Source organism: Schistocerca cancellata, chromosome 1, assembly GCF_023864275.1.
Source record: "Schistocerca cancellata isolate TAMUIC-IGC-003103 chromosome 1, iqSchCanc2.1, whole genome shotgun sequence".
NCBI classification, from domain to species: Eukaryota; Metazoa; Arthropoda; class Insecta; order Orthoptera; family Acrididae; genus Schistocerca; species Schistocerca cancellata.
This window is the reverse complement of record NC_064626.1, coordinates 477,186,801-477,212,945: the sequence shown is the minus strand read 5'-3', so window position 1 is coordinate 477,212,945 and position 26,145 is coordinate 477,186,801. Positions and strand designations below refer to the sequence as shown.

Here is a 26,145-nt window from a genome sequence, read left to right as displayed (position 1 = left end):
AAGTAACTTCCCCCGGGTGAAAATGCACTCCAAACATGGCTTGAATTCTTCACCTCAAAACCACATGATTTTTACAGTCATGAAATCAAAAAGTTACAACAGCATTGGCAGGCTATTGTAAATAGTGAAGGAGATTATATTATTGATAATTAAAGTCTCTGTTACGCTTGACTGTTGTGCTCATTAAACTTACAAAAAAACACTACAAACTTATGCACCAACCTACTAGATAGATGGGATTTATCCTTGTGACACATCCTTCACTTTCATGGTCTTGCTGATCCCTATCTCCACCAACCCAGTGCACCAACATCCACACATTCTCATCTTCGACACTCTGCACCATCTTCAGTGCCAGTGTGTCACATTCCTATCCTGTGTAGTTGTTGCCTCTCTCTCCTGCATTCCCACCTCATCAGCACTACTGTATCACTAATACACGCCACATGCCCAACCCATCTCAATAATGCTGACTTTACTATTTTCTGGTAGGTAATTCTTTATATGTAGTATAATGCCCATCATTATATCACTTTCTCTACCTCCATCCCACACAACAGCCACCTGTTATTCAGTGAGTAACCTCTCAAAAGCATCCAGCATGATGTTGGTATCCCTTACTGTTAGTGGTCAAGTTTCTGAGGAGTATGTGAGGACTGGTCTTATGTTTTGTAGATGAATGATTTGGATTGGTTAAAATGAGTTCTACTGGCTGTTACTAGCCATTGTTTTATTTTGCACGTATAATTTTTGTAGGTTGGGTATGATCCCAGGTATTTAAACTCATCAACCTTCTCAAATTCTGAACACGATACAGATACTGGCTAAGGCATGTTTCCTATGTGTGTTCTTCGACAAGCCATATATTTAGACTTAGACACATTGATTGACAGTCCTATGTACTTAGCAGCCTGTTCTGATGCAGTAAATGACTCCTTTGCTGCCTCGGAGGTCTTGCAACTATGTCTGTATCATAGGCATAGGACAATATTTATACTGAATTGTGGAAGATCATTTCCCTGGCATGGTGGTTAGCTTCTTTTATGACATGTTCCAGCGCTACATTAAGAAGAAGATATGCCAGGGAGATGGGCTTCCACAATTCAGTATAAAGATTGTCCTATGCCATGGACCTTGCCATTGGTGGGGAGGCTTGCATGCCTCAGCGATTCAGATATCCATACCGTAGGTGCAACACAATGGAGGGGTATCTGTGGAGAGGCCAGACAAACATGTGGTTCCTGAAGAGGGGCAGCAGCCTTTTCAGTAGTTGCAGGGGCAACAGTCTGGATGATTTTACTGATCTGTCCTTGTAACACTAACCAAAACGGCCTTGCTGCTCTGGTACTGCGAACGGCTGAAAGCAAGGGGGGAACCACAGCCATAATTTTTCCCAAGGGCATGCAGCTTTACTGTATGGTTAAATGATGATGGCATCCTCTTGGATAAAATATTCCAGAGGTAAAATAGTGCCCCATTTGGATCTCTGGGCGGGGACTACTCAGGAGAACATAGCTATCAGAACCCCAGGGGCTCAGCATTTATTTGCTGAGTACGGGCTTGGCGACCCCGGGGTCCTGAGCTGTGGACTGGTCAGCGCCGCCAGTCTCCTGTCACCGTAACACCCAGACATGCTTCAGCGACCACCGTATGGCGCGGCGGTGGAATGTTGTGTGCTGCGGGGAATGGTAATCTTGGCTTGACCGCCTGTATTGCGAGGACGGACAACCTCTATAAAAACCCCTCAATCTTCCGGTGTGCTCCACGCCTAAGAGATGCATGGCTGTTGGGGTGGAACAGTCGCAAGCGGGCAACCTCTGGGGCACCTGCCGCACCCCAGTTGTATCAGGCTTACTCAGGCACGCGGGGCTCTGTCTGAGCGGACCTTTAGTTCCCTAGCTGCTCGTGGGACCGCAATGGACCCTTCGACCTCTACATTTCCCCCTACCAGTGGCTTGGGTGGGCCACTGGTAGGAAAACACACCCCATCGAAGAAGCGACTTCGTGCTGCGAGTCCTACAGCGCCTGGTGTTGATCAAGATTTATCAGACTGTCGTAACAGAGCACATGCTGATAATCAGAATGTGTTTTTGATTATTAAACGGAAGGAGGGTAGCTTTGAGAGGGTTTCTCCCTTTTACATCCACAAGGGTCTTGAGGGAATTGCAGGAACACTTAAATCTGTGAAGCGACTTCGCAATGGGACTCTGTTAGTTGAGACTTCTAGTTCCCGTCAAGTCGCTTCTCTTCGGAAAGCAACCTGTCTCGGAGATTACGCTATCGATACCGAGCTCCACTCCACTCTGAACTATAGTAAGGGTGTTGTGACATGTAGGGACTTGGTGGATATCCCCACAGATGACTTAAAGTCTGAATGGGCTGATGACGGTATTGTTGACATGCAGCATATTCTGAAATGAGTCGATGGGACCCTAGTCAAATCTGACTCGTTTATTCTCACATTCAGATGCCGGAGACTCCCAGAGCATGTTAAAGCGGGGTTCTTACGTTTGCCAGTAAGGCCATATTTCCCCAACCCAATGCGCTGTTTTAAATGTCAGCGCTTTGGGCATACTACGTTGGGGTGCAATGGGATAGCCACTTGTGGTAAATGTGGTCAGCCTGCCTATGAAGGAGCCGATTGTTCATCGCCTGTGAAGTGCGTGAATTGCTCTGGGAGTCACCCTGTCTGGAGCTGGGTCTGCCCCATCTATCTTGAAGAACGGAAGATACAGGAGATTAAAACATCTAAGCGCATCCCCTATGGTGAGGCCAAGAAGCTCTTTAAAGCCATGCAACCTCCTGTGTTTACAACATCTTTCACTTCCGCTCTGAAGAAACCAGTACAAATGGCCACTGTTGCTACGCAAACGGAGGTTGCTAGTGTTAGCACTAATACCTGCATTTGTCAGTGCACTTGTGCTGCTGCGGATGTTTTGCAGCCTGCGGCTCTCCCTGCAATGTCGGACAAGGCTGTGGTTGGTGACATTGGGGTACTTCCTGCCTCTCCCCCTATGGCGCCTTTTGCCCAGGTGAGTAAAGCTCCACCTGTTGACAAGGCTCTGCATTCTAAGCCCTCCAAGTCAAAGACGCCGAAGGTGAAGGTTTTGCCACCTGAGGAGACTAGTCAGGGTCGGTCCGATGACGGGGCCATCGTACTGTCTGACATCTCCCGTGGGTCGTCATCAGAGTTGATGGACATTGATGTCGACTGGGGGCGATCTTCTCGCCCCAGGACTAAATCTCCGGCAGGTACGGGCTCTCCTCTGAAGCACAGAGGAAGGGTGAAAGTTCAGCCACCCTAATCACTGGCTCCCATATTACAGTGGAACCTGAATGGGTTCAGGACGCATGTGGTCGAATTACAACTCCTTGTACGGGAGTGCCCTTTGTGCTTATGTCTCCAAGAGACACATTTTTGGGCCACTGATGCTCCTTCTTTACGGGGCTATACCGTATATCGGAAAGATGATCTGACGGGGCAAAGGGCAAAGGGTGGTGTTGCGGTTTTTGTCCGTGACATGCACCCCTCATCTGACCTCCCTCTCATTACAGACTTGCAAGCAGTTGCAGTTGACCTTCTTGTGGGTCGGAGGCTCACAGTCTGTTCAGTTTACTTACCGCCTCAGGATGCAATAGACTCTCAGGCTCTCACAGACCTCATTAGCCAACTTTCCCGCCCATTTCTTCTGCTGGGGGACTTCAATGCTCATAATGTCTTATGGGGCTCTCCGACTACTTGCCCCAGGGGTCGCATTATGGAAAGCCTCATGATGTCTGAAGAACTGTGCATCCTCAACTCTGGTGCTCCCACTCATTTCTGTACTGCTTCCGGGTCGTCATCAGCTATTGACCTTTCCTTTTGCTCTCCTGCACTTGCGGATTCTGCTCTGTGGGAGGTTGTTGCTGACCTCCATTCTAGTGACCACTTCCCCCTTTGGATTCGCCTCCTGGATGAGGCTGTGGCATTATCAGTGCCACCTCAGTGGCACCTCTGCCGCGCTGACTGGACACTTTTCAGCCAACTGGCTGTTTTGGAACACTGTGCCAGCGTCCATGAATGGGTAGACCATGTTACAGCCGTGATCTCCCATGCTGCTGAATTGTCCATTCCACAGTCATCCGGTCATCCCAACAGGTGTCCTGTCCCTTGGTGGACCACTGAGTGCCGCTCCGCCATCCGAGCCCGCCGTGCAGCTCTGCGCTGCTTCAAGTGCCGTCTCTCCGCTGACAATCTTGCGGCCTTTCGGGTGGCAAGAGCCAAAGCGCGGCGAGTGATTAAAGAGAGCAAACGACGGTCATGGCAATTGTTCTTGAACTCCATCTCCCGCACCACTAATTCTATGAAAGTATGGGAAGCCATCAGGAGGATTTCCGGGAAACGCAGCCAACTACCTGTCATGGCATTACTGCATCAGGGATGTCTCCTCACGGTGCCGAGAGACATTGCCCAGACACTGGCCATGCATTTTGCGGACTCTACCGCCACTATTAACTGTGATCCAGATTTCTGCCGCTACCGAACTGCCATCGAGAGGGGTCACTTGGACTTCCGGTCTCCAAATTCTGAACCCTACAACTGCCCCTTCACAATGTGGGAACTGGATTCGACGCTGTCTGTGGCTCATGATACTGCGCCTGGTCATGATCAAATCCGGTACAGCATGCTGCAGCACTTGTTGCTGCCATCCAAGGAAGTTCTCCTGAGTTGTTTTAATATGATATGGTTATCCGGCACATACCCTGACTCGTGGAGGGAGGCGGTTTTGATTCCTCTCCTCAAACCAGGGAAGGACCGAACGCATCCCAGCAGTTATCGAAGTATTGCTTTGACGAGCTGTGTCGGGAAGACGTTGGAATGCATGGTCAACCGTCGCCTGGTTTGGCTGCTCAAGACCAGGCAGCTCCTTAGCCCCTCTCAGTGTGGCTTTCGGCGATGTTATTCCACTATCGACAACTTGACCCTGCTTGAGGCGGCCATCCAGCAGGCCTTCCTACGTACCCAGCATTGTCTTGTTGTCTTCTTTGACATTCATAAGGCGTATGACACTACTTGGCGCCGCCATATCCTCAATCAACTCCATGAGTGGGGCTTTCGTGGCAGTCTCCCCATCTTCATTCGGTCCTTTCTTTCCCACCGCCTCTTTCGTTATAGGGTTGGTAATGTGCTATCTGATTTGTATGTGCAGGAGAATGGTGTTCCTCAGGGAAGCGTTTTAAGTGTCACCCTCTTTGCCGTCGCCATTAACAGTATCACGTCCACTATCCGGAGTCCTGTCCAATGCTCCTTGTTTGTGGACGATTTTGCTGTTTTCTGTTCTTCCTCCAATCTTGTCACTGCTAGTCGGCAGTTGCAGCTTACGATACAGCGATTAGAGGCATGGACTGCGAAGACGGGTTTTACCTTTTCTGCAGACAAATGTGTGTGTGTTCATTTTAATCGTTCTCGACGTCTTTTTACCTCCCCTGAATTGCATCTGAGGGACACCATTCTTCCTTTTAGCGACACTGTGCGGTTCCTGGGCCTCACTTTTGATTCCAAGTTGTCGTGGTTGCCTCACCTTAAAGACCTCAAGGTGCGGGCCCTGAAGGCACTGAATATTTTGAAGTGTCTGAACCATCGGTCCTGGGGAGCAGATCGGGCGCGTCTGCTGCAGTTCTATAGGGCTTTCGTCCGATCGCGTCTTGACTATGGTTGCACCGTGTATAGGTCAGCAAGGCCTTCGTATCTGAAGATTCTTGATGCAGTACACCATGAGGGTATCAGGCTGGCCACTGGTGCCTTCCGTACCAGTCCCATCCCCAGCCTGTGTGCTGAGGCAGGGGAACCGTTGCTCGCCATCCGGCGGAAACTCCTCATGGTGCGACGGGTGTGTCAATTCCTTGCCTGTCCTACCTCCCCTGCGTACCCTACCGTTGCCCGACCGCCTATGGAACGTCTCTTTTTCCAGTTGTCCCAGGGCAACGCGACCATTTGGGATTCGTGCCAAGCATTTGCTTGAGTCCCTTGGTGTGGAGCGTGTGGCCCCCCAACGACAAGGTTTTACTCGCCTGCCACCCTGGTTGCTCCAGAGGCCCAGCGTCCTCTTAGACTTGTCGGAGTACCGGAGGAGTTGCACTCCTGCGTTTGTTTTTATCTCCTTATTTTATGATATTTTAAACCAGCATCCCGACCATGTACCAGTATTTACGGATGGCTCTAAACAGGGGGACTCTGTTGGTTGTGCTGTTGTTTTCCCTGATCGAGTCGTCAAGTTACGGCTTCCTGCGGCGTTTACCATCTTTGATGCCGAATTGTTTGTGATCTTGCGGGCATTGGAGCAGATGAGGTGTGTTCCCAGTCTTAAGTTCCTCATCTGTTCTGACTCCCTGAGTGCCCTTCAGACCATGCAACACTTGTACCCAGCAGATACGGTCGTCCAGAACATCCATGATGCCCTCCTCCACCTGCAACGGCAGGGGAAGGAGGTGTCCTTCTGCTGGGTGCCGGGGCACGTGGGTATTAGGGGAAACGAACTGGCGGATGTGGCTGCCAAAGGTGCATGTTCCCTCCCTCACGTTGTTGAATGTGCCGTCCCCCTCCATGCTGTTACCTCCCTCCTGCGTTTTCGTGTTACGCGTCAGTGGGAAGAGGAGTGGCTGGCAGTCGGTGACAATAAGCTGCGTATGGTCAAGGCTACCACGCGGCCATGGCGTACGTCCTACCAGTCATGCAGGCGGGATGAGGTTCTCCTCACTCGCCTCCGCATCGGGCACAGTCCCTTAACGCATGGTTTTTTACTCCGGCGGGAGGACCCCCCCAATCTGCAGTTCTTGTGGCGTCCAGATTACTGTCTGCCACATTTTACTTGACTGTCTTTTATTCTCTGACCAGAGGGCGGTGGTTTCCTTGCCACCGGATTTGCCCTCTATTTTACAAGATGACGCAACAACTTACGGTTTTGTGTCCTGTCCAATTTGTTGCCTCGGATTTTAGGGAGAGGGTTTTAATGTGCTGCTGGGTGACTGGCTCGCCCAGGTTTTAGGTAATAGGTCAGCCAGTCACGATTACCTCCTTGTTTCCCTTCGGTTTCTGTTCTCTTTTCCTTGTGTTTCCTTTCCTTTTTAGTGTGTCCCTTCTCCTCTCGTTTTGCCTCTGTGTGTGAGGATTTGGAACTGCGTCAGGTCTGTGTGTTTTAGCCGTTCTCCTTGTTCGCTGTTTGTCTTAGTCCCTTCACTGCATGTGTTCCTGTTTTTATGCGTTTGGGCACTGATGACCACGCTGTTTATCGCCGGTAAACTTCAAACACACACACACACACACACACACACACACACACACACACACACACACACACACACACACACACACAGTTATCAGGAGAAAGAAAACTGGCCTTTTACAGGTCAGAACGTGGAATGTCAGATCCCTTTATCAGGCAGTTAGATTAGAAAATTTAAAAAGGGAAATGGATAGGTTAAAGTTAGATATAGTGGGAATTAGTGAAGTTCGGTGGCAGGAGGAACAAGACTTCTGGTCAGGTGACTACAAGGTTATAAACACAAAATAAAATAGGGGTAATGCAGGAGTAGGTTTAATAATGAATAGGAAAATAGGAATGCGGGTAAGCTACTACAAACAGCACAGCGAACGCATTATTGTGGCCAAGATAGGTACAAAGCCCACACCTACTACAGTAGTACAAGTTTATATGCCAACTAGCTCTGTAGATGACGAAGAAATTGAAGAAATGTATGATGAAATAATAAAAATTATTCAGATAGTGAAGGGAGATGAAAATTTAATAGTCATGGGTGACTGGAATTCAAGTGTAGGAAAAGGAAAAAGAAGAGAAAGGAAACATAGTAGGTGAATATTGAATGGGGGTAAGGAATGAAAGAGGAAGCCGCCTGGTAGAATTATGCACAGAGCATAACTTAATCATAGCTAACACTTGGTTCAAGAATCTTGAAAGAAGGTTGTATACATGGAAGAAGCCTGGAGATACTGGAAGGTTTCAGATAGATTATATAATAGTAAGACAGAGATTTAGGAACCAGGTTTTAAATTGTAAGACATTTCCAGGGGTAGATGTGGACTCGGACCACAACATATTGGTTATGAACTGTAGATTAAAACTGAAGCAACTGCAAAAAGATGGGAATTTAAGGAGATGGAACCTGGATAAACTGACAGGACCAGAGGTTGTAGAGTGTTGCAGAGAGAGCATTAGGGAAAAATCGACAAGAATGGGGGAAAGAAATACAGTAGAAGAAGAATGGGTAGCTTTGAGAGATGAAATAGTGAGGGCAGCAGAGGATCAAGTAGGTAAAAAGATGCAGGCTAATAGAGATCCTTGAGTAAGAGAAGAGATACTGAATTTAATTGATGAACGGAGAAAATAAGGAATACAAATGTCTCAAAAATGAGATCGACAGGAAGTGCAAAATGGTTAAGCAGGGATAGGAGAAATGTAAGGATGTAGAGGTGTATATCACTAGGAGTGAGATAGATACTGTGTACAGGAAAATTAAAGAGACCTTTGGAGAAAAGAGAACCACTTGTATGAATATCAAGAGCTCAGATGGAAACCCAGTTCTAAGCAAAGAAGGGAAAGCAGAAAGGTGTAAGGTTGTATATAGCGGGTCTATACAAGGGCATCATTCTTGAGGACAATATTATGGAAATGGAAGAGGATGTAGATGAAGATGAAATAGGAGATATGATACTGCGTGAGGAGTTTGACAGAGCACTGAAAGACCTAAGTCAAAACAAGGCTCTCGAAGTAGGCAACATTCCATTAGAACTACTGATAGCCTTGGGAAAGCCAGCCCTGACAAAACTCTACCATCTGGTGGGCAAGATGTATGAGACAGGCGAAATACCCACAGACTTCAAGAAGAATATAATAATTCCAATCCCAAAGAAAGCAGTTATTGACAGGTGTGAAAATTATTGAACTATAAGTTTAATACGACACTGCTGCAAAATACTAACACAAATTCTTTAAAGACGAATGGAAAAACTGGTAGAAGCCAACCTCGGAGAAGATCAGTTTGTATTCCATAGAAATGTTGGAACACATGAGGCAGTACTGACCCTACAACTTATCTTAGAAAATAGATTAAGGAAAGGCAAACCTACATTTCTAGCATTTGTAGACTTAGAGAAAGCTTTTGACAATGTTGACTGGAATACTCTCTTTCAAATCCTGAAGGTGACAGGGCTCAAATACAGGGAGCAAAAGGCTATTTACAATTTGTACAGAAACCAGATGGCAGTTATAAGAGTTGAGGGGCATGAAAGGGTAGCAGTGGTTGGGAAGGGAGTGAGAAAGGGTTGTAGACTATCCCCGATGTTATTCAATCTGTATATTGAGCAAGCAGTAAAGGAAACAAAATAAAAATTCAGAGTAGGAATTAAAATCCATGGAGAAGAAATAAAAACTTTGAGGTTCGCTGATGACATTGTAATTCTGTCAAGAGACAGCAAAGGACCTGGAAGAGCAGTTGAACGGAATGGACAGTGTCATGAAAGGAGGGTATAAGATGAACATCAACAAAAGCAAAAAGAGGATAATGGAATGTAGTCCAATTAAATCAGGTGATTCTGAGGGTATTAGATTAGGAAATGAGACACTTAAAGCAGTAAATGAGTTTTGCTATTTGGGGAGCAAAATAACTGATGATGATCGAAGTAGAGAATGTAAAATGTAGACTGGCAATGGCAAGGAAAGCATTGCTGAAGAACAGAAATTTGTTATCATCGAGTATAGATTTAAGTGTCAGGAAGTCATTTCTGAAAGTATTTGTATGGAGTGTAGCCTGTATGGAAGTGAAATGTGGATGATAAGTAGTTCAGGCAAGAAGAGAATAGAAGCTTTCAAAATGTCGTGCTACAGAAGAATGCCGAAGATTAGATGTGTAGATCACGTAGCTAATGAGGAGGTATTTAATAGAATTGGTGGGAAGAGAAATTGGTGACACAACTTGACTAAAAGAAGGGATCGCTTGGTAGGACATAGTCTGAGGCATCAAGGGATCACCAATTTAGTATTGGAGGGCAGCGTGGAGGGTAAAAATCGTAGAGGGAGACCAAGAGATGAATACACTAAACAGATTCAGAAGGACGTAGGTTGCAGTAGGTACTGGGAGATGAAGAAGCTTGCACAGGATAGAGTAGCATGGAGAGCTGCATCAAACTAATCTCTGGACTGAAGACCACAACAACAACAACATGCCAGTGCATCCCCTTGGCTTAAACCAATGTGAATATCCAGTGCCTCCGACAATGCTTCTCAAACCCTGACTCTGCTTCTCTCATTGCTCATTGTCATCCTCACCATCTACTTCAACTCAAACCATGGAAACTGCAGGTAGAAATATCAACAACATAGGAAAAGATATATTGCTACTTACTGTAAAGAAGACGCATTAAGTTGCAGACAAGCTCAACTAAAAGACACTTACATAGAGCTTTCGGCCACAAGCTTCATCAGTAAAAGAGAGACACACACCATGCACACGTCACTGCCGACTCCAACATTTCGGGCTGGAATGCAACTACCATGTGGGCTGCAAGCAGCAATCTGGAGGGGGCAAGAAGGGGAAGTGATAGTAGTGTATGGGTGGGGAGAGAGATGAATGTTGTCTGGTGGAGTGTGTGGGAACTAGAATGCTAACGGGTTTGGTGTCAGGGGATTGTGGGACAGGGAGGTAGTGAAAAAAAGGAGCAAAAAAAGGAGAGGAGTGGGGAAAGATGGGTGGATGCATTGGCAGAGGGTGGCAAATAAACAGCGTAGGAGATGAGAATGGGGAGGAGATGGTAGGGCAGAGGGCATGGAAACTTTTTTAAATAAACTTTTTCAATTAAGTCTTGATGTGAAGCCATATCAAATGCTTCGGCATATATAAAAAATAAAAATAAAAATAAAAAAAGAAACCCATGGCATCAGCCTAAGTATCTGGCCACCTCTGACTCACTTTATCCCACAACTAAAGAAATTTCTTACTAGAAAACATTTTTTGAATCCCATGATGGCAGCTGTAGATGCGTATTTAGCAGTCCTTGCAGAGTTGCTATTCACTGATGAAATACTAGGCAAATCCAGTGGGGGATGCATTGTAAAAAGTATATTTCTGACGAAAGAAAACGTACTGTTTCACTGACACTCAGGTAAATTTTCTTCTTATTCATGTAGCATAAGTAATTGCTGTATATGCTGTACACCTTCATGGAGCAATCACATCATACATACATAGGTGTTTTGAGGTAACATTAAAGATTGAACTACACCTTGTTGTTGGTCTATCATGTTGTCAATCCAGCCATTCCCAGATTTTCAGGTTACCTTTGAAGGCAGTATGTACATTGGTGGAATGATGAATACAGGTCTACAATTATTCAAGTAGGCAGCACTGTACAGCTCTAAGTGCAATCCACCTGTACACCATCTTGCTTTACCCACTACTATCACTGAGATACCGTGAACACTGGCTCTTCATCAGAAATACAGGCTGTTTCAATCCCGCACTCTATTCATAATTACGAATAATTGAAACACATGAGCTAAGTAATGATTCTGATTGCATTGAGGTATATGGCCACCTGTTTCCCAATGGTAGCTGTAATCAGTCTTCCCTAGAATACAGGGTACAGTTCCTGGTGTGCATATAATTCAATTTATCTCAATAAAATTCCTATTCCCTATTCAATGGAAATCCTTTATTAGTTATTCAACAAGATAAGGTATGATGACAGTTTACTTATATACCTGGAAACAGAATATTATGATTCTGTTCCTGATATGAGAAGGTTAACAACTCAAAAATATTATATCATAACATTGCATCAAGACTATCTTCTTATATGGGGACTGGAAACCTGGAATTTTGCAAGTTCTTAAAGAGTGTTTTCTGCACATGTCATTACACGTTATATTACTTGACTCTCTTGAAGCCATCAGATTTTCCTACATAAAGTGACAGCTGTGTGAATAAGATTTTGAAGGACATTGACCAAATCTTATATGATACTAAGTTACATTTATGCTACAGTGTTGGAGGCACTGTCCTAAAGATAATTTTCTTTACAGGAATTGTATAGTGGAAAGCAGTATTTTGTGTCACTTTATTTGTAACAGTTTATAATAGTATAATGTCTGCACTGCAAATACCAATCCATTATTTGTTATCTGTTGGTGATATTCAGTATTCACATCCTCACAACTGTTAACCTTATTTTGAAGATGATAATCAATAGTTTGGTAGAATAGGCAGGCACAAGAAATTTTCCGTTCTCTTAAAAGGAAACAGTGTAAATAATAATTTTAACAATGCTTTTCATTTGCCTAAATTATGATTGAAAGGCATCATTCTTAACTTTAAAAACTATATGACATTCCTAGACCTCACAGCTGATGAAATGTTGGCTTTCTTTTGCACTAAATATGTCAAAAAATCTAAATCTACATTTCTACTAGGAAAGTGTGTAGCAAGGGTGACCAATGTACATGACTTATTTTCACCCATCCGTGTTCTGTTTTCAGATGGTATATGAGAAGAAAAATTGTCAGGGTCCAGCTGTATAAGCCTGAATTTCTCTGATTGTACTGTGATAGCTATTGTGTGGGATACATACTGGAAGTATGTTATAAGCAGCCACTGTTATGGATGAATTACACTTCATTAGACTTTTTCTGGTAAATATAAGGCTGGTTTCTGCCTTCTCCATATTTAGATTTATTTAGGCACTCCACCTTAAACTCTGGGAGGTTACTTTTAGACACTTTAATCACATCTGTCTGTACTAAAGATCAGTTACACATCTTTGTGCCAGTCACTGATCATTCCTGCATTTTATAACTATTTCCTAATTGTGTGATCTGTCTGGACATCACTGCACCAGTTGTGGGTAGCCTCAGATATTACCTATCAGGCGATTTATATATGAGGTCTGAATAAAAAGAAGCAAGACATTACTAAAGAACTATTTATTAGTGCGTGATGGTTTTTTGGCTTGTGCCCTTAGCCTGTGGCGATTCTGATAACAATCAATCAATTGAGCAGCAGTGGTTGAAAAGTGTTTTAGACGTGTTCTTGCACTCTGATGGAAAATGTTATGTATTAGTTGTGGCAGAAGATAAAGGAGCTGAAACTGGAAATGTGTTCACTTAATTTGGCTGTCTTCAAAATAAGATCTGTTTGAATGACATTTCATGCACATTGTTCAAAGCAGATCGGTATGACACTTTATGAGACTGCACAGGATCTCCATCATTATTGTCTCCTAGTAGGTTGGAAGTTCCTATCTGAAGTTAATTTCTACCCACTGCCACTGAGTGGATTGATTCAGAGGAAATTTGTCCTATCATAAGGACAGAGCTCAACACTGCAAAACAGTTGAACAATATCATCTCATTAAAAAGAATTCCTTACTAAATAAAGCAGTATCAATTGTTCTGCATCAAATTATATACATCATTAGCAAAAGTGGCCCTAGCACTTTCTGTGAGGTACACCGAAAGCTATTTTCATCTCTGACGATTTCTCCTCATTAAAAAGCTGTACTGTGTCCTGTGTGCTACAGAGTCTTCAGTACCATCACAGACTGACATGGTATCAGCATAAACTTTGCTGTTTAGAACCTTCTGCATCTTATGAAAAAGCTGAGTTTCACACAATCGTTGCTTGTGAAACTGTTTTGACTCCTAGCGAGGAGTTGTTCAGTCTGCTAAAAAGCCATTGTATGTGAGCACAAAACATATACCATAATTCTGCAACAAACTGACATCAGTGAAACAGGCATATTGTTTTGAATATCTTTCCTATGATCTTTCTTAATTGGAGGATAGTTCTCCTAGATATTTAATATAAAATTGAATGAGTATCTCACCATGTCCCATAGCATTTCTTATAGTGAGAGACTTTAATTGTTTTTCAGTATCTGTCATTTTTGTGTGGATTTGTTTAAAACATGTTAGAATTGGGTGATGTGTTTTTCATCAGTGAAGCAGCTCTGTAAGGCAAAAAGGGAGAATTTAGCCTTCATTTCATCATCTTCCATTTGTGCGCCATCATGCTGACTGAACACCTGGGTGTACAGCCTTGATTCTTTGAGTGAGTTAATGTAAGAACAAAACATTTTTTGGGGGAAAGGAGGCAGGGGGCCCTCAAGTTGAGAAGTAATATCTTGCTTCTGAAATCAGTGGACACTTCTTGCCTAGATGCACTTATGCTTGTTCTGAAAGAATTCAGATTTTATTTGTCAGTAAGAATTCAATTTCATTTGGATTTCACATGAAGCTCTCTATGCATTGCAGTAACCTATAAATATTGTTATTGAACCATGTGGCTCCCTCCCCTTTCTATCTTTCGTGGCAGAATATAATCCTGATGTGGATTATAACACTTCTGAATTTGAGTCAGTATCCTCCACATTCTCCTCTCAAGAGCTAAATGTTTGTTACTGGCTATCCAAGCAATTTTTAATCATTTTCTATCTCAGTTTTGTTTGTTATATGTACATGTATTAGGCCACAGCCTAAGGCATGCTTCGTGCCTGATGTTCTGTCTGCTAATGTTGCAGACATCATCAGATGATATAAACGCTCAGAAATTTTGAACTTAAACAAGCTCAGCAAGCTGAATTGTTTATACATATCCATGCAATGGTCACACTGTGATGTCATCAATCACACTGACATCACAAGCTGTTCAGCTTGCTGAGCTCATTTAAGTTTGAAACTACTATCTGAGTCTTTATAGCCTCTGGTGATGTATCTATCATTAGGAGAGAAAACATCTGGCATAGAACCATGCCTTAGTCCATTACCTAATTTCCATATAATAAAAATTGTCATGGATGCAAATACCAGGCCTAAAAGCTCGCAATGTAATCAAGTTCTTGTTATATTTTTAAAGCAGAAGTATCTTCCTAAATTTCATAATTTTTAATGTGGACCACTCCATTCAGTTTAGTGAACAGTTCTTTTGGAGCCATTTCCTTGCGAACGAACCCTCTCTAGTATCAGTTAACTAAATGTGACTGTATTGTGTATGGATTGGTAATGCCTTTGTGCTTTAAGATTCTTAATACAGCCCACAATGATCGTGCCTCTACCTCTTGTCTCCCAGCAGAATTCAGTATTTACCACAAACTGTCATCATCACTGATTTGTCATAACAGTCAACGAGCCAGGTGACAATCGGTTTACAAGTTATGAAGTTTCTCAAGGAGTATGATGTGGCAAATATTAATATGCTGGCACAGGGCTGGAATAAGCGTCTTCATTGTTTGCCTGAAAGACTGAGCTAATCATCAAAATAGGATGTTCAAAAAGTTGTTCACTCCATCTGTGATAGGCCCAAGGATGTTAAGCGTAGCTGCAACCTGAGCCCCTAGCTTCTCTTGTCATTGTGCGGTATAAACACGACACCATACTGCATACACATCCATCACAATCACCTATACTCAGCAGATATAAGTGACACACAACTGTCATACACTACAAGAAAAGAGGTCTATGTGCACATAGGGAGAAAACCCTAAACTAATAAAGGGTCTGAATCGACCTGTAAGGGTACTGCAGCCAACAGTGCCATATGACTCCCTCGTTAGGAGAGAACCATTTATTTATCTTCCTATGAATTTATTCTACTTCTCATACTCTTTTAGGTTTAGCTACTATAAAATGAATATGTCTGAGAAGACATTTTCTCTTCTCTACAAATGTCAATAAAGATGTTCTGAGACAATTGTCTTGTATTATTTCAAGTAGCTGTTCCTTGGGAGGAGTAGTTCAGACGGCTGGCCTTTCAGGATATCTTCTCGAATCACCAGCGGTACATCTGTTCCTACTGGATCTTTAAATCACAAGGTTCCACTACAGGTCCCTCAAACAGCTGGTGAAATAGGAAACTAGATATAAACTAAAAAAAGTCCTTCTTATGTAGACCAACCTAATATAATTGAGGTATTTTACAGATTGTCTCTTATCAGCTGTTTTGCCTCTATAGATGGATTTATAAATGAGCATATCAGTAAAATTTTCAATTGTGTACATGTCTTTTTACCATGCTTCGGCAACTGCAAGGTATCTTAGTCATGTGAGAGGAAAAATGATATACTTTAGAATGATCATTTGTTAGAAATAGCGCAGGGTAGTTATTCCAGAAACTAAAACTGATGAAAATAACTGAAAATATTCAGTTATTCTGCAGCTCTCCATGGGTGAGTGATCATAATCATGTAGCACAATTTTAACTAGAGCTTTGACTTATTGAAGTTTGATTGAAATATATTGACTGGCAGCTGAAGAAAAATGTTATATGGTCTGTTAGTAAAAACTACAACCTTTCAGCTGTGAAATACTATAATTATGGTATTAGGGGTGATTTAAAGCAAATAGTTGATAATCTTAACAAAGGTTATAAACTGACGGAACAGAATAAATATTTATATTGTTAATTCTGTCGATAGGAAAATTCAGATGGGGAAACTAAAATTATAATGAGGTGGAATGGCTAGCTAGTACTTACCATCATGAGGTGAAATTCAAAATACTTGCCAAAATAAACAAGCAAAAAAAAACTATATCTACACCTGAACCAGAATAACAAAGTGATTGACAGCTGAGTGTGGGAGAGGGGAGAAAGTGCAGTTAAGAACTAGGAAAAAAGAGGGATAAATAGGAGTGATAAAAATAAAGAAAGTAGAAACATAACAGAATTAATGTAAGGGGATGATGATTTACAATTTTTAAGTATTTTTGAAAAGTCATGATTTGGTTCTGCATGACTTACATTAAAATCACAGTTTTGGGTAAACAACAGACCACCCTCATGTATAAAAATTACATTCATTTCAGTAGATGCAGCCAGTCATGATCCTTTGCACCCAGGTAAACAATTATCACTGCTCGACACAAAATGTGGTCAGATGTCTGTGTATCTTTGTCCACATACATATCATTGGCGTTTATGTAAATTATTAGAGTTACAATTCTCTGCGACAGGTAGAACGGCCATAAGAGTGAATTAGTGTTGTAACCAAACCTGATAAGGTATACAGGGTGTCCAAGGAGGAACAGTCAGTGTTCAGGGTATGAGAGGAATGATCATTTGAAGCAAAAAAACTTCATATGTGGACAGATGCTATACTATTTGGTTTCCAAGATAGAACACCTTTAATGTACATTGCTATTTATTTTCTCTATTATTTAATACATTGTGAGGTTTACGCATGTACGACAGTTAGTAAACATTAAAACATGCATATTACAACACAGCAATTGAAAAATATATGTTTTAACAGTTCACTCTGATATGCCCTCAATCTCTGGCACTGGTTTTCTCACAAATTGCCATGGACAACTGTGTGTTCAACAAGCTAGTTTAATGGCAGGAACACATCCCAAGCAAAGAGGTTAAAAGAAGCTAGGTAGGTTAGACTAAAATAAAATTCCAAAGAGGTTGGGTGGACAACACACATATTTACCTAAAAACAAATGGACATTTCAATGTATTATATCTCAGAAACCATTCAGAATAGGGCATATATCAATACAAAGTTTTTGCTTCAAATGAACATTTGTCATATCCCTGAATACTGGCCATTTCTCCTGAGACACTCAGTGTACAGGGTGTGAACAGTATCAGATGTTGAGTTGTCATTGGGAAGGATGGGAGAACTCCATTTGCTTGTCAGCAGAAGACAGGGTTTGAAAGGGGCCTCATTGTGGGTCTCAATTTGGCCACCTGGTTGAACTGGGCAATGCCAGATATGTGTGACATTTGGACAAGACTGTAGCCCAGTGCAGCTCTGAATGGATACATGGGGGCAGACATACTCCTTGTCAAGGTTCCAGTCAACCTTGTCTGATCACCACAAGGGCAGATCCCTGTACTGTCCACCACTTCAAATCTGTGCCTGCCATCAAAGACCAAGTAATGGACTGCCTGCAACATTCTGTGTCATCCCTCACCATTTGTCAGGAACCGAAAGCAGCTGGATTAGGAAATTACCATTCCATGTGTAGTCTGCCATTAACATTACAACACAAATGGCTGTGTGTGGATTGGTGCTGTCACTGGGAAGCGTGGATTGGTGAAGGATTGCACTGCATTGTGTTCAGCAATAAATCACAATTCTGCACTGCCTTGACTTACTAGTTTCTAGTGAGTATGGCATTGACCTCAGAAGAGATCCCATTCTTCCAATAATTTGGAAAGGCACTGCAGTGTTACTCTTGGCATGGAGTGGAGAGCCATTGGGTATGACTTTTTTCCTCTTTAGTAACAGTTGCAACTTTCCAGGCGATAAGATGTCACAGATTAAGTTTATCCTCTATATAAGGGATGACATGCAGTTAATATACCTACAACAATAATTTACTTTTGTTTCATTTAATAGAACTGTGAAATGCTACTGTAATTAACTGAGTGTTTAGAGCAGTTTAAGACAACCAACTACCCTGGATTATTAATGTTCTGTGACAACAAGGGAAAAATTTCTTGGTGTATCACATAGATGCTACTGATAGTTATTTTATAGGTTTTGTTACATTGGCACTAGTTAGCAATAACATAGTCAAAAGTATAATAATTTTATTTGTATAGATTTCCTGTCTTAGGTCTGATTCTTCATACAGTAATTTGACTGCTCTCTCCTCTCATCGTGGAGTTTGTCACATAGAGCTTTCAAATTACATAGATGCAAAACTATGGCAGTTCATAGAAGGAATCTGTGGCCTTTTATAACCTTTGTCTATGTAAGTGAGAATTTTGTCCCAGAATTTCAATGGTAAATAAATCATAGTTAAACATGTGGCTGCACATTTGGCTTGCATCAAATATTGTTTGTCCAGTCTAATGGTTGTCTTCTGTCTTGTCTTCAAGAACTCAAACTATCATTGAAAGATACTACCCAAGAGGTTGAACAGTTTCTTTCCTTGCACTCAATCTAGCATTGGATTCAGTCTCGAGGACCATAGGCATAGCCTTTTTAAGTGGCTCTCAGCATAGCAGTGACTGAGAAAAGAAAATTTACAGTGCTTGAATAGTTCCAAAGATTGATATTCACATCTTGATTGACCAAATGTACACCCCAAAAAATTCAGTGTGATTATGACAATTCACCATGAGAGAGCTAGATTATTTTTGTCTTCTCATTGCCATCACTGCAACATTCTCATGACACTGTGATCTACAATCTTTAGTACCTGTTAAGTCCTTTCCCAGTTACTGAAGGAGTTGTTCATGAGGCTGTCATGTCAAAGTCTTCCTGGCTTATTTCAATGAAACCAAGGAAATTCTCATGTAGATGCATAACCTTACCTATGAAATTTATGTCCACATATCTGACAACTTGCGACATCTTCTCACAAGTTGAATTGGAAAAAAGCTCTTATTTTTTGGTTTTATATATCTTACTGATTAATCTCTAGCAAATACCAGTTGACATCAGTTGTTTGATCTCATTGTGAACAAGCAGCAAGATGTAAGATATGGTACTTCATTGATTTTCAACAGGGATTGAAATTGGCAAATAGCCTCAATACACAAAGGAGGTTTCCAGAATTGGAAGTGACATTGTCTCCTTGAAGCTGCTCTCTGTGCCTATGCAAAGCTAAATTTTGTGTTCTCAGTTATTTTATGCAATGAATGAACCTTATTAAGATGCTGCATAATTTTCCCTTTATGTCTCCTATATCTTTCTGAATTTCTCTACTAATTAGTCTTTTAGTTTCAGCGAGATTCTTATCAGACTCCTTGCAGTATACTAAGCACTCACAATGATTCTCCTCCCCCTTCCCCCTTCTTCTTGTTCTTCTTTCCTTCTTCTCCCCCCCCCCCCCCCCCCCTCCTCCCCACGATGGCCATTTTTTCAGGTGCTTGACATTGTATAAAGGCATCTTACTAATCCAAGGAACCTAACTTGAAAAACAAGAAGCAATACATATAAAATGCTGCTGTCTTGGGTGGAGAATGCACCAACCAGGAACACATCACTTCACCACTGCAGCCATTGCTCAGTTTTTTCTTGAAGCTATGTTTGTTCGCTACTCAGCTGTTTGTTCAACAAACTGTTCCTTAAAGGGACTACCAACAGTAATTAATAACTTCAGTCCTTAATTTGCCAGACATAATTACTTTCTCATCTCTGTGTTAAATGTCAAAATTCTAAATCATGCTGTGGAATCAATCTGGTATGATATATTGATTTTGTCCCCAAGATTTCTGTCACTAAATTCTTTAATCATTTTAGCTGTTGGAAGTCATTGGATAATAAGCATCTGCCCTCAGATAACAGGCTTCTGCCTTATCTACAGTTTCACGGACATTTTCAGTCAGAGTATCTTTATAACTGGACTTGTCAAAATGCAGTTTGCTATAAACTTCACCTGTAGGTCTAGACATAGCATTGTCTGATTTCTTAGGCAGCTCACAGCATTTTACTAAAAATTAAATGCTGAAAATTAAATACTTTTCTGTCAGTTTCTAAAAACTTCTTTGCTTTTTCTGTCCAAAATTTTTCTATCTTCTGCTCTTTCTCTCCACTTTCCCTTTTCCACAGTTTCATGACAGTCTACATAACAGGGAAAAAGAGGTAGATTCCAAAGAAAACAAAATAAGAGCAAACAACAACATATTTTGCTTCAGTATTGCAGCAATAAAACATCTAGTGTTCTTGTGGCAGTACATGCAAGCTGTTTGTTTCATTACCACAAAATAGGAAATAGTTTCAACATAAGAGGTGAAAAATAGCACACACTGTCACTACTATTAATCATCCAATCATGTCTTGATGTTGTTAATGTATCCTGGCAAGAAACCAGTCAAATATTAATGCTGGTTATAAAGGGAACCTGTACTTTGATGTGGAATCTGCACCATGGTTTTACTTAGCATTTTCTAAGGAAAAGGACCGTCTGCCAACTGAACCCAAAAACCTTAAGAACTGTTGTATAACAATTTCCCACTGTGTTACAAGTCCGCACAACAAGTATCAACTTATATGCACTATAAAAACCTCATCCAAAGTGAGAAAGAAGTGGAAGAAATTTACCCAGGTGCACACTTAATTCACAAATTCACCTTCTCTAAATATTATAGCACTGCTGACATGCAGGCCCACTTAGTAATGATGGTAAAACACTTGATCAGGTTAAAATCACACTAGTAGTTATATCATGTCACCAAATAAAGTGCCTTTACCCATTCATATTTAATTGTTGAATGCACAGCATCAGTGCAGTTGCTCACACCTCTCACCATTTCCTGCTTTGCAGGCCATTTCTGTTACAACCATGAAGGGGTGGTAGCCATGCCAAATAATTAATGCTGCATTGCCTGTTTAGTCACTTATTGAGATCAACACAACTTTAGAATTAAGTAAAACTTGTTGTTGTTGTTGTTGTGGTGGTGGTGGTCGTGGTGGTGCTGGTTGTGGTGGTGGTCTTTAGTCCAGGGATTAGTTTGATGCCGCTCTGCACACTACTCTATCCTGTGCAAAGCTCTTCATCTCCAAATAACTATTCCAACATACAGCTATCTGAACCTGGGTACTGTATCCATCTCTCAGTTTCTGTCTACAATTTTTACCTAAAATGCTTCTCTCCAATACCAAATTGACAATTTCTTGATGCCTCAGAATGTCTGCTATCAACCAATTCCTTCTTTCAGTCAAGTTGTACCACAAAATTTTTTTCTCCCCATTTTGATTCAGTCCCTCTCATTAGTTACGCAATTTTATGCATCTAATTATGCAATTATGCATCTAATCTTCAGCATTCTTCTGTAGCACTACATTTCAAAAGCTTCTTTTGTCTTCTTATCTGAACTACTTATTGCCCATATTTCAGTTTTGCACAAGGCTACACCAAATTCTATGACAAACAGCCATGAAACTCCCCAGGGCAAAAAATGCAACTTTCTGATTCAAGTTACTAGACACCGGCCATTTGAAGTGCTAGCATCACTTCAGCTGTCAAAATTTGTGACAACTGAAGTGATGCAAGTGCTCCAAGTGGCCTGTGTGTAGTAACAGAAGAATGGTATGCTATAAATTGAGAACTTGTCCAAAAGGAACTGATTATGAGTATATCTACATGCTTGGCATGTCCTGTCTGTCACTTTGTGCTGATTGTAGTGTAGTTCATTGCACGAGTTTCTTTGTGGATTTCAGATTTGTTTTAATACAATCAAAATTAGGCACAACTTTTAAAATCTTGGAGATATTTTTTATTGCTGCTACAGTTTATAGTGGCACTATGAACTCCAAAAGATGACATCATTTGCGTTTTGAATCCCCTTCTACACTCCATATATAAAATACATAAATGTTTCACAGTGCGTTTATACGTACCAGTCACATGGCAGTGCTGCAGTAGCAGTTTCAAAAGAACTGTGGAAATATCATGACTGTTTGTCACAGGCTGTTGTTGCACTGCAAAAACCCTTAGAAAATACATCTTAACATTCTAGCACTTAAATTCATGTTCAATGTTGACAAATTTTCTTTTTTGGAAATACCTTTCCGTTATTGCCAGTCTGGATTTTATATCCACTCAGTTTCAGCCATCATTAGTTATTTCATTTCACAAATAGCAAAACTCATCTACTACTTTTAGTTGCTCATTCTTCATCTTATTTCCTCAGTATCACTGGATGTAGTTCAACGAGATTCCATTACCCTCATTTTACTTTTGGTTATGTTCATCAAATAATCTCTTTTCAAGACACTGTCTGTTCTGTTCATATGTTCCTCCAAGTCCTTTGGCATCTCTAACAGAATTACAATGTCATCAACAAACCTCAGAGTTTTAATTTCTTCTCCCTGAATTTTAATCCCAACTCCAAATTTTTCTTTAGTTTTCTTCAATGCTTGCTCAATGTACAGAGTAAATAAAATGGAGGTGAGACCACAAACCTCTCTAACTCTCATCTCAACCTCTGCTTCCCTTTTGTGTCACTAGATTCTTATAACTGCAGTCTGGCTTCTGTACAAGCTGTATATAACATTTTGCTCACAGTGTTTTATCCCTGTCACCTTCAGAACTTCAAAAAGTGCACTTCAGTCAATACTGTTGAAAGCTTTGTCTATGTGTACAAATTGTAGGGATATAGGTTTGTCTTTCTTTATCGTATCTTCTACGTTAAGTCCTAGGGTCAGTATTGTCTCACATGTTCCTATATTTCCCCAAACAAAACTGATCTTCCATTCTTCTGTAAAATAATTCTTATCAGTATTTTGCAATCATAACTGACTTATTAAACTCATAGTTCAGCAATATTCACACCTGTCAGACCCTGCCTTAATTAGAACTGTAATTCTTACATTCTTCTTGAAGGCTCTGGCTGTTTTGTCTCATACTTATTGCATGCCAGGTAGAATAGTTTTATCATGGCTAGCACTCCCAAAGATATTAATAGTTTTGAGGGGAATGTCATCTACTCCGGGGGCCTTGTATCTAGACCTGTCCCTTACATTCTCTCACCACCACCTACTCCAGTCCACTCACAAGCATCACCTATCCCATCACAGGCAGGGCTACCAGTGAAATCAGTCAAGTGATCTACAAGCAAAGCTGCAACCACTGTGCTGTGTTCTACGTGGGCATTAAAACCAACAAGCTGTCTGTCTGCTTGAATGGCTACCAACAAACTATGGCCGAGAAACAACTGGACCACCAAGTTGCTGAGTGCACTGCCCAGCATATAGTTCTTCATTTTAATGGCTGCTTCACAGCCTTTGCCATCAAGATCCTTCCTGCCAACACCAGATTTTTTTAATTGCCCAGGTGGGAATTCTCCCAACAGTATATCCAACAGTTCCATAACCCTCCTGGCCTCAATCTCCATTAGTTATTGTCCTACACACACCTATGCCCCTCCCCACTCACAATGTGACCTCAGCAGCCATAGATAATGAGGTTTTGTTGTTGTTGTTGTTGTTGTTGGGGTGTGTGTGTGTGTGTGTGTGTGTGTTTTGTCCAATTCCAATGAAGACCTTTATGGCCAAAAGCTTACTTGTTTGAAGGTCTTTTTGTTGTGTCTATCTGCAACTCAGCAGCTCCACTATATGGTGCATAACAATCTATCCTTTTCATAGTATTGTTATTATCCCATCTTGGATTTACCTACACTTCAATGATTGTTTTTTCTATGGTACAGTTCAAAACATGGGACAACAAAAAATCAAAAGTAGCACTGCTTGCAGGAAAAACGTGGTTTGTTTTTCATTGTTTCATTGACAATCAATACGAAGTCATAATAAGCAATACAACAAATACAAAATATGCTTTTTGCATTTCCGTTGAGTTGGTATAATAGAACTGGATGAATCTAACTGCCAAATAGAAGAAATAAGTATCTCCGTACCAGGGAGAGGTAGTTCCCATGGAACTGTTGCTGCCCAATCAAAATCTCTTCATGATTTATTTTTATGTGTCTCATCCCTTCTCATTTGAATGCTATCCAATGTTTTACCGTCATCTTCTCTTTTTTACTTTATTTAATATTACATTTTGATGTGGTATTTTGCCTGGAAGTATATATCCAAATGTTATCTTATAAAATAATATTTATTAATATTATAATTTAAAAAGTATTTTGTATGTAATTATTTTACAGTTATTTAACATATTTTTTAATTTTTTCCAAACAGTGGACACAAATGGAAGCACTGTACTGCAGTTTGCAGTTGTATCTATAACACCAACAGAAGAATGCAGTCCTTTGCAATCAAGGCAAGTTCAACCACTATCAAAGGCTACACAAATGTGTGCAGGTGGACAAGGACCTGATGCATGCAATGGTGATAGTGGTGGTCCACTTATGAAATACACAAATGATTCAAAACCAGTACAGCAAGTTGGAATTGTCTCATTCCGAACAGGAACTGAGTGTGGTCCAACAGCAAGTGTTTATACGAGAGTTGATGGTTTTCTTGAATGGATACTTGATAATATTGAACCATAAGCTTGAAAGTTATTCACTGTCCCAAGTATGGTGTTAAGGGCAGATAAATCAGCTTTATTTATCACAGAATGAAATAACAACATGAAAATGAAAAGTAAAGCAGCTGTTGAATTTATCTAGAAGAGTCAGTGAAGAAGCTACCTTCATTTATAAAGAAGTTAATATGCTGAAAAGAGAAGTAAGAATATATACAGATCTGAGATTTGCTCAAAAGTGTTTTTTTAATTTTTTTTTAATTTGAGATGCTGGAGGATTTTTATCTAAGATTTTTGTATTCATTTTTCTCTTTTTACAATAAAAAATTGCTCTGATTTAGGGCACAGTTGAGTGCTTTGTCATAATGTCTGTTAATGCAGAAAATATTCAATTTTTAGTGAGCTCTATTTATATGATTTTATTGGTTATAGAAATTGTCCATTATGGAGCTCTAGTTTCAAATGTTCATTGAGTTTTGTAATCCATACAAATCTCATTAAAAATATTGCTTTTATTTCTTTGTATAATTTTTAATGATGCCACATGATTAAAAATAAATTCATTCTCTCTCTCTCTCTCTCTCTCTCTCTCTCTTCCCCTCCCCCATCTTCATCCCCCCCTCACCCCTCACCCCCCCCACTTCCCCCCATTACCAAAATGACTACACCTTGATGCTTCAGGATGTGTATTATCAACTAATCCCTTCTTTTAGTCTAGTTGTGCTGTGAATTTCGTTTTTCCTCCAGTTTGATTCAGTTCCTCTTCATTATTTACTCAATCTGACCATCTAATCTTAAGCATTCTTCTTTTCTGAACCATTTATCTTCCATGTTTCATGTCCATACAAGGCAACACGCTAGACAGATGCCTTCAGATTAACACATTTCTCTCTTTCAGAAATGCTTTTCTTACCATTGCCAGTCTGTATTTCATATCCTTTCTGTTTCAGCCACCACCAGTTATTTTATTGCCGAAATAGCAAAACTCATCTACTACTTTTAGTGGCTCATTTCCTAATCTAATTCCCCGAGCATTACCGGACTTAATTCAACTAAATTCTGTTACCCTTGTTTTCCTTCCCCCAGGTGGCTAATAACTCTTTGGTGAATATGTTCTTGACTACCACAGAGTATTTGTAGCACTACTTCCCTCTTTCTGTGGTGCAAACCTACACTTAGACTATCTCTTATCTCCTCTGACTTTCTGTTA

The 26,145-nt window shown here is 41.1% G+C and overlaps 1 protein-coding gene across 2 annotated transcripts in view; it reads left to right on the top strand.

Moving 5' to 3' along the window:
* LOC126177384 (CLIP domain-containing serine protease B9-like) overlaps window positions 1-25,450 on the top strand; it is a 151,477-nt gene extending 126,027 nt beyond the window's left edge. For both annotated transcript variants that reach the window (XM_049924452.1, XM_049924453.1), the window contains exon 7: window positions 24,647-25,450. In XM_049924452.1, the coding sequence (XP_049780409.1) occupies window positions 24,647-24,960 (314 nt within the window). In that variant the 3' untranslated portion in view covers window positions 24,961-25,450. The remainder of the gene's footprint in view (window positions 1-24,646) is intronic.
* The last annotated feature ends 695 nt before the right edge of the window (window positions 25,451-26,145 follow it).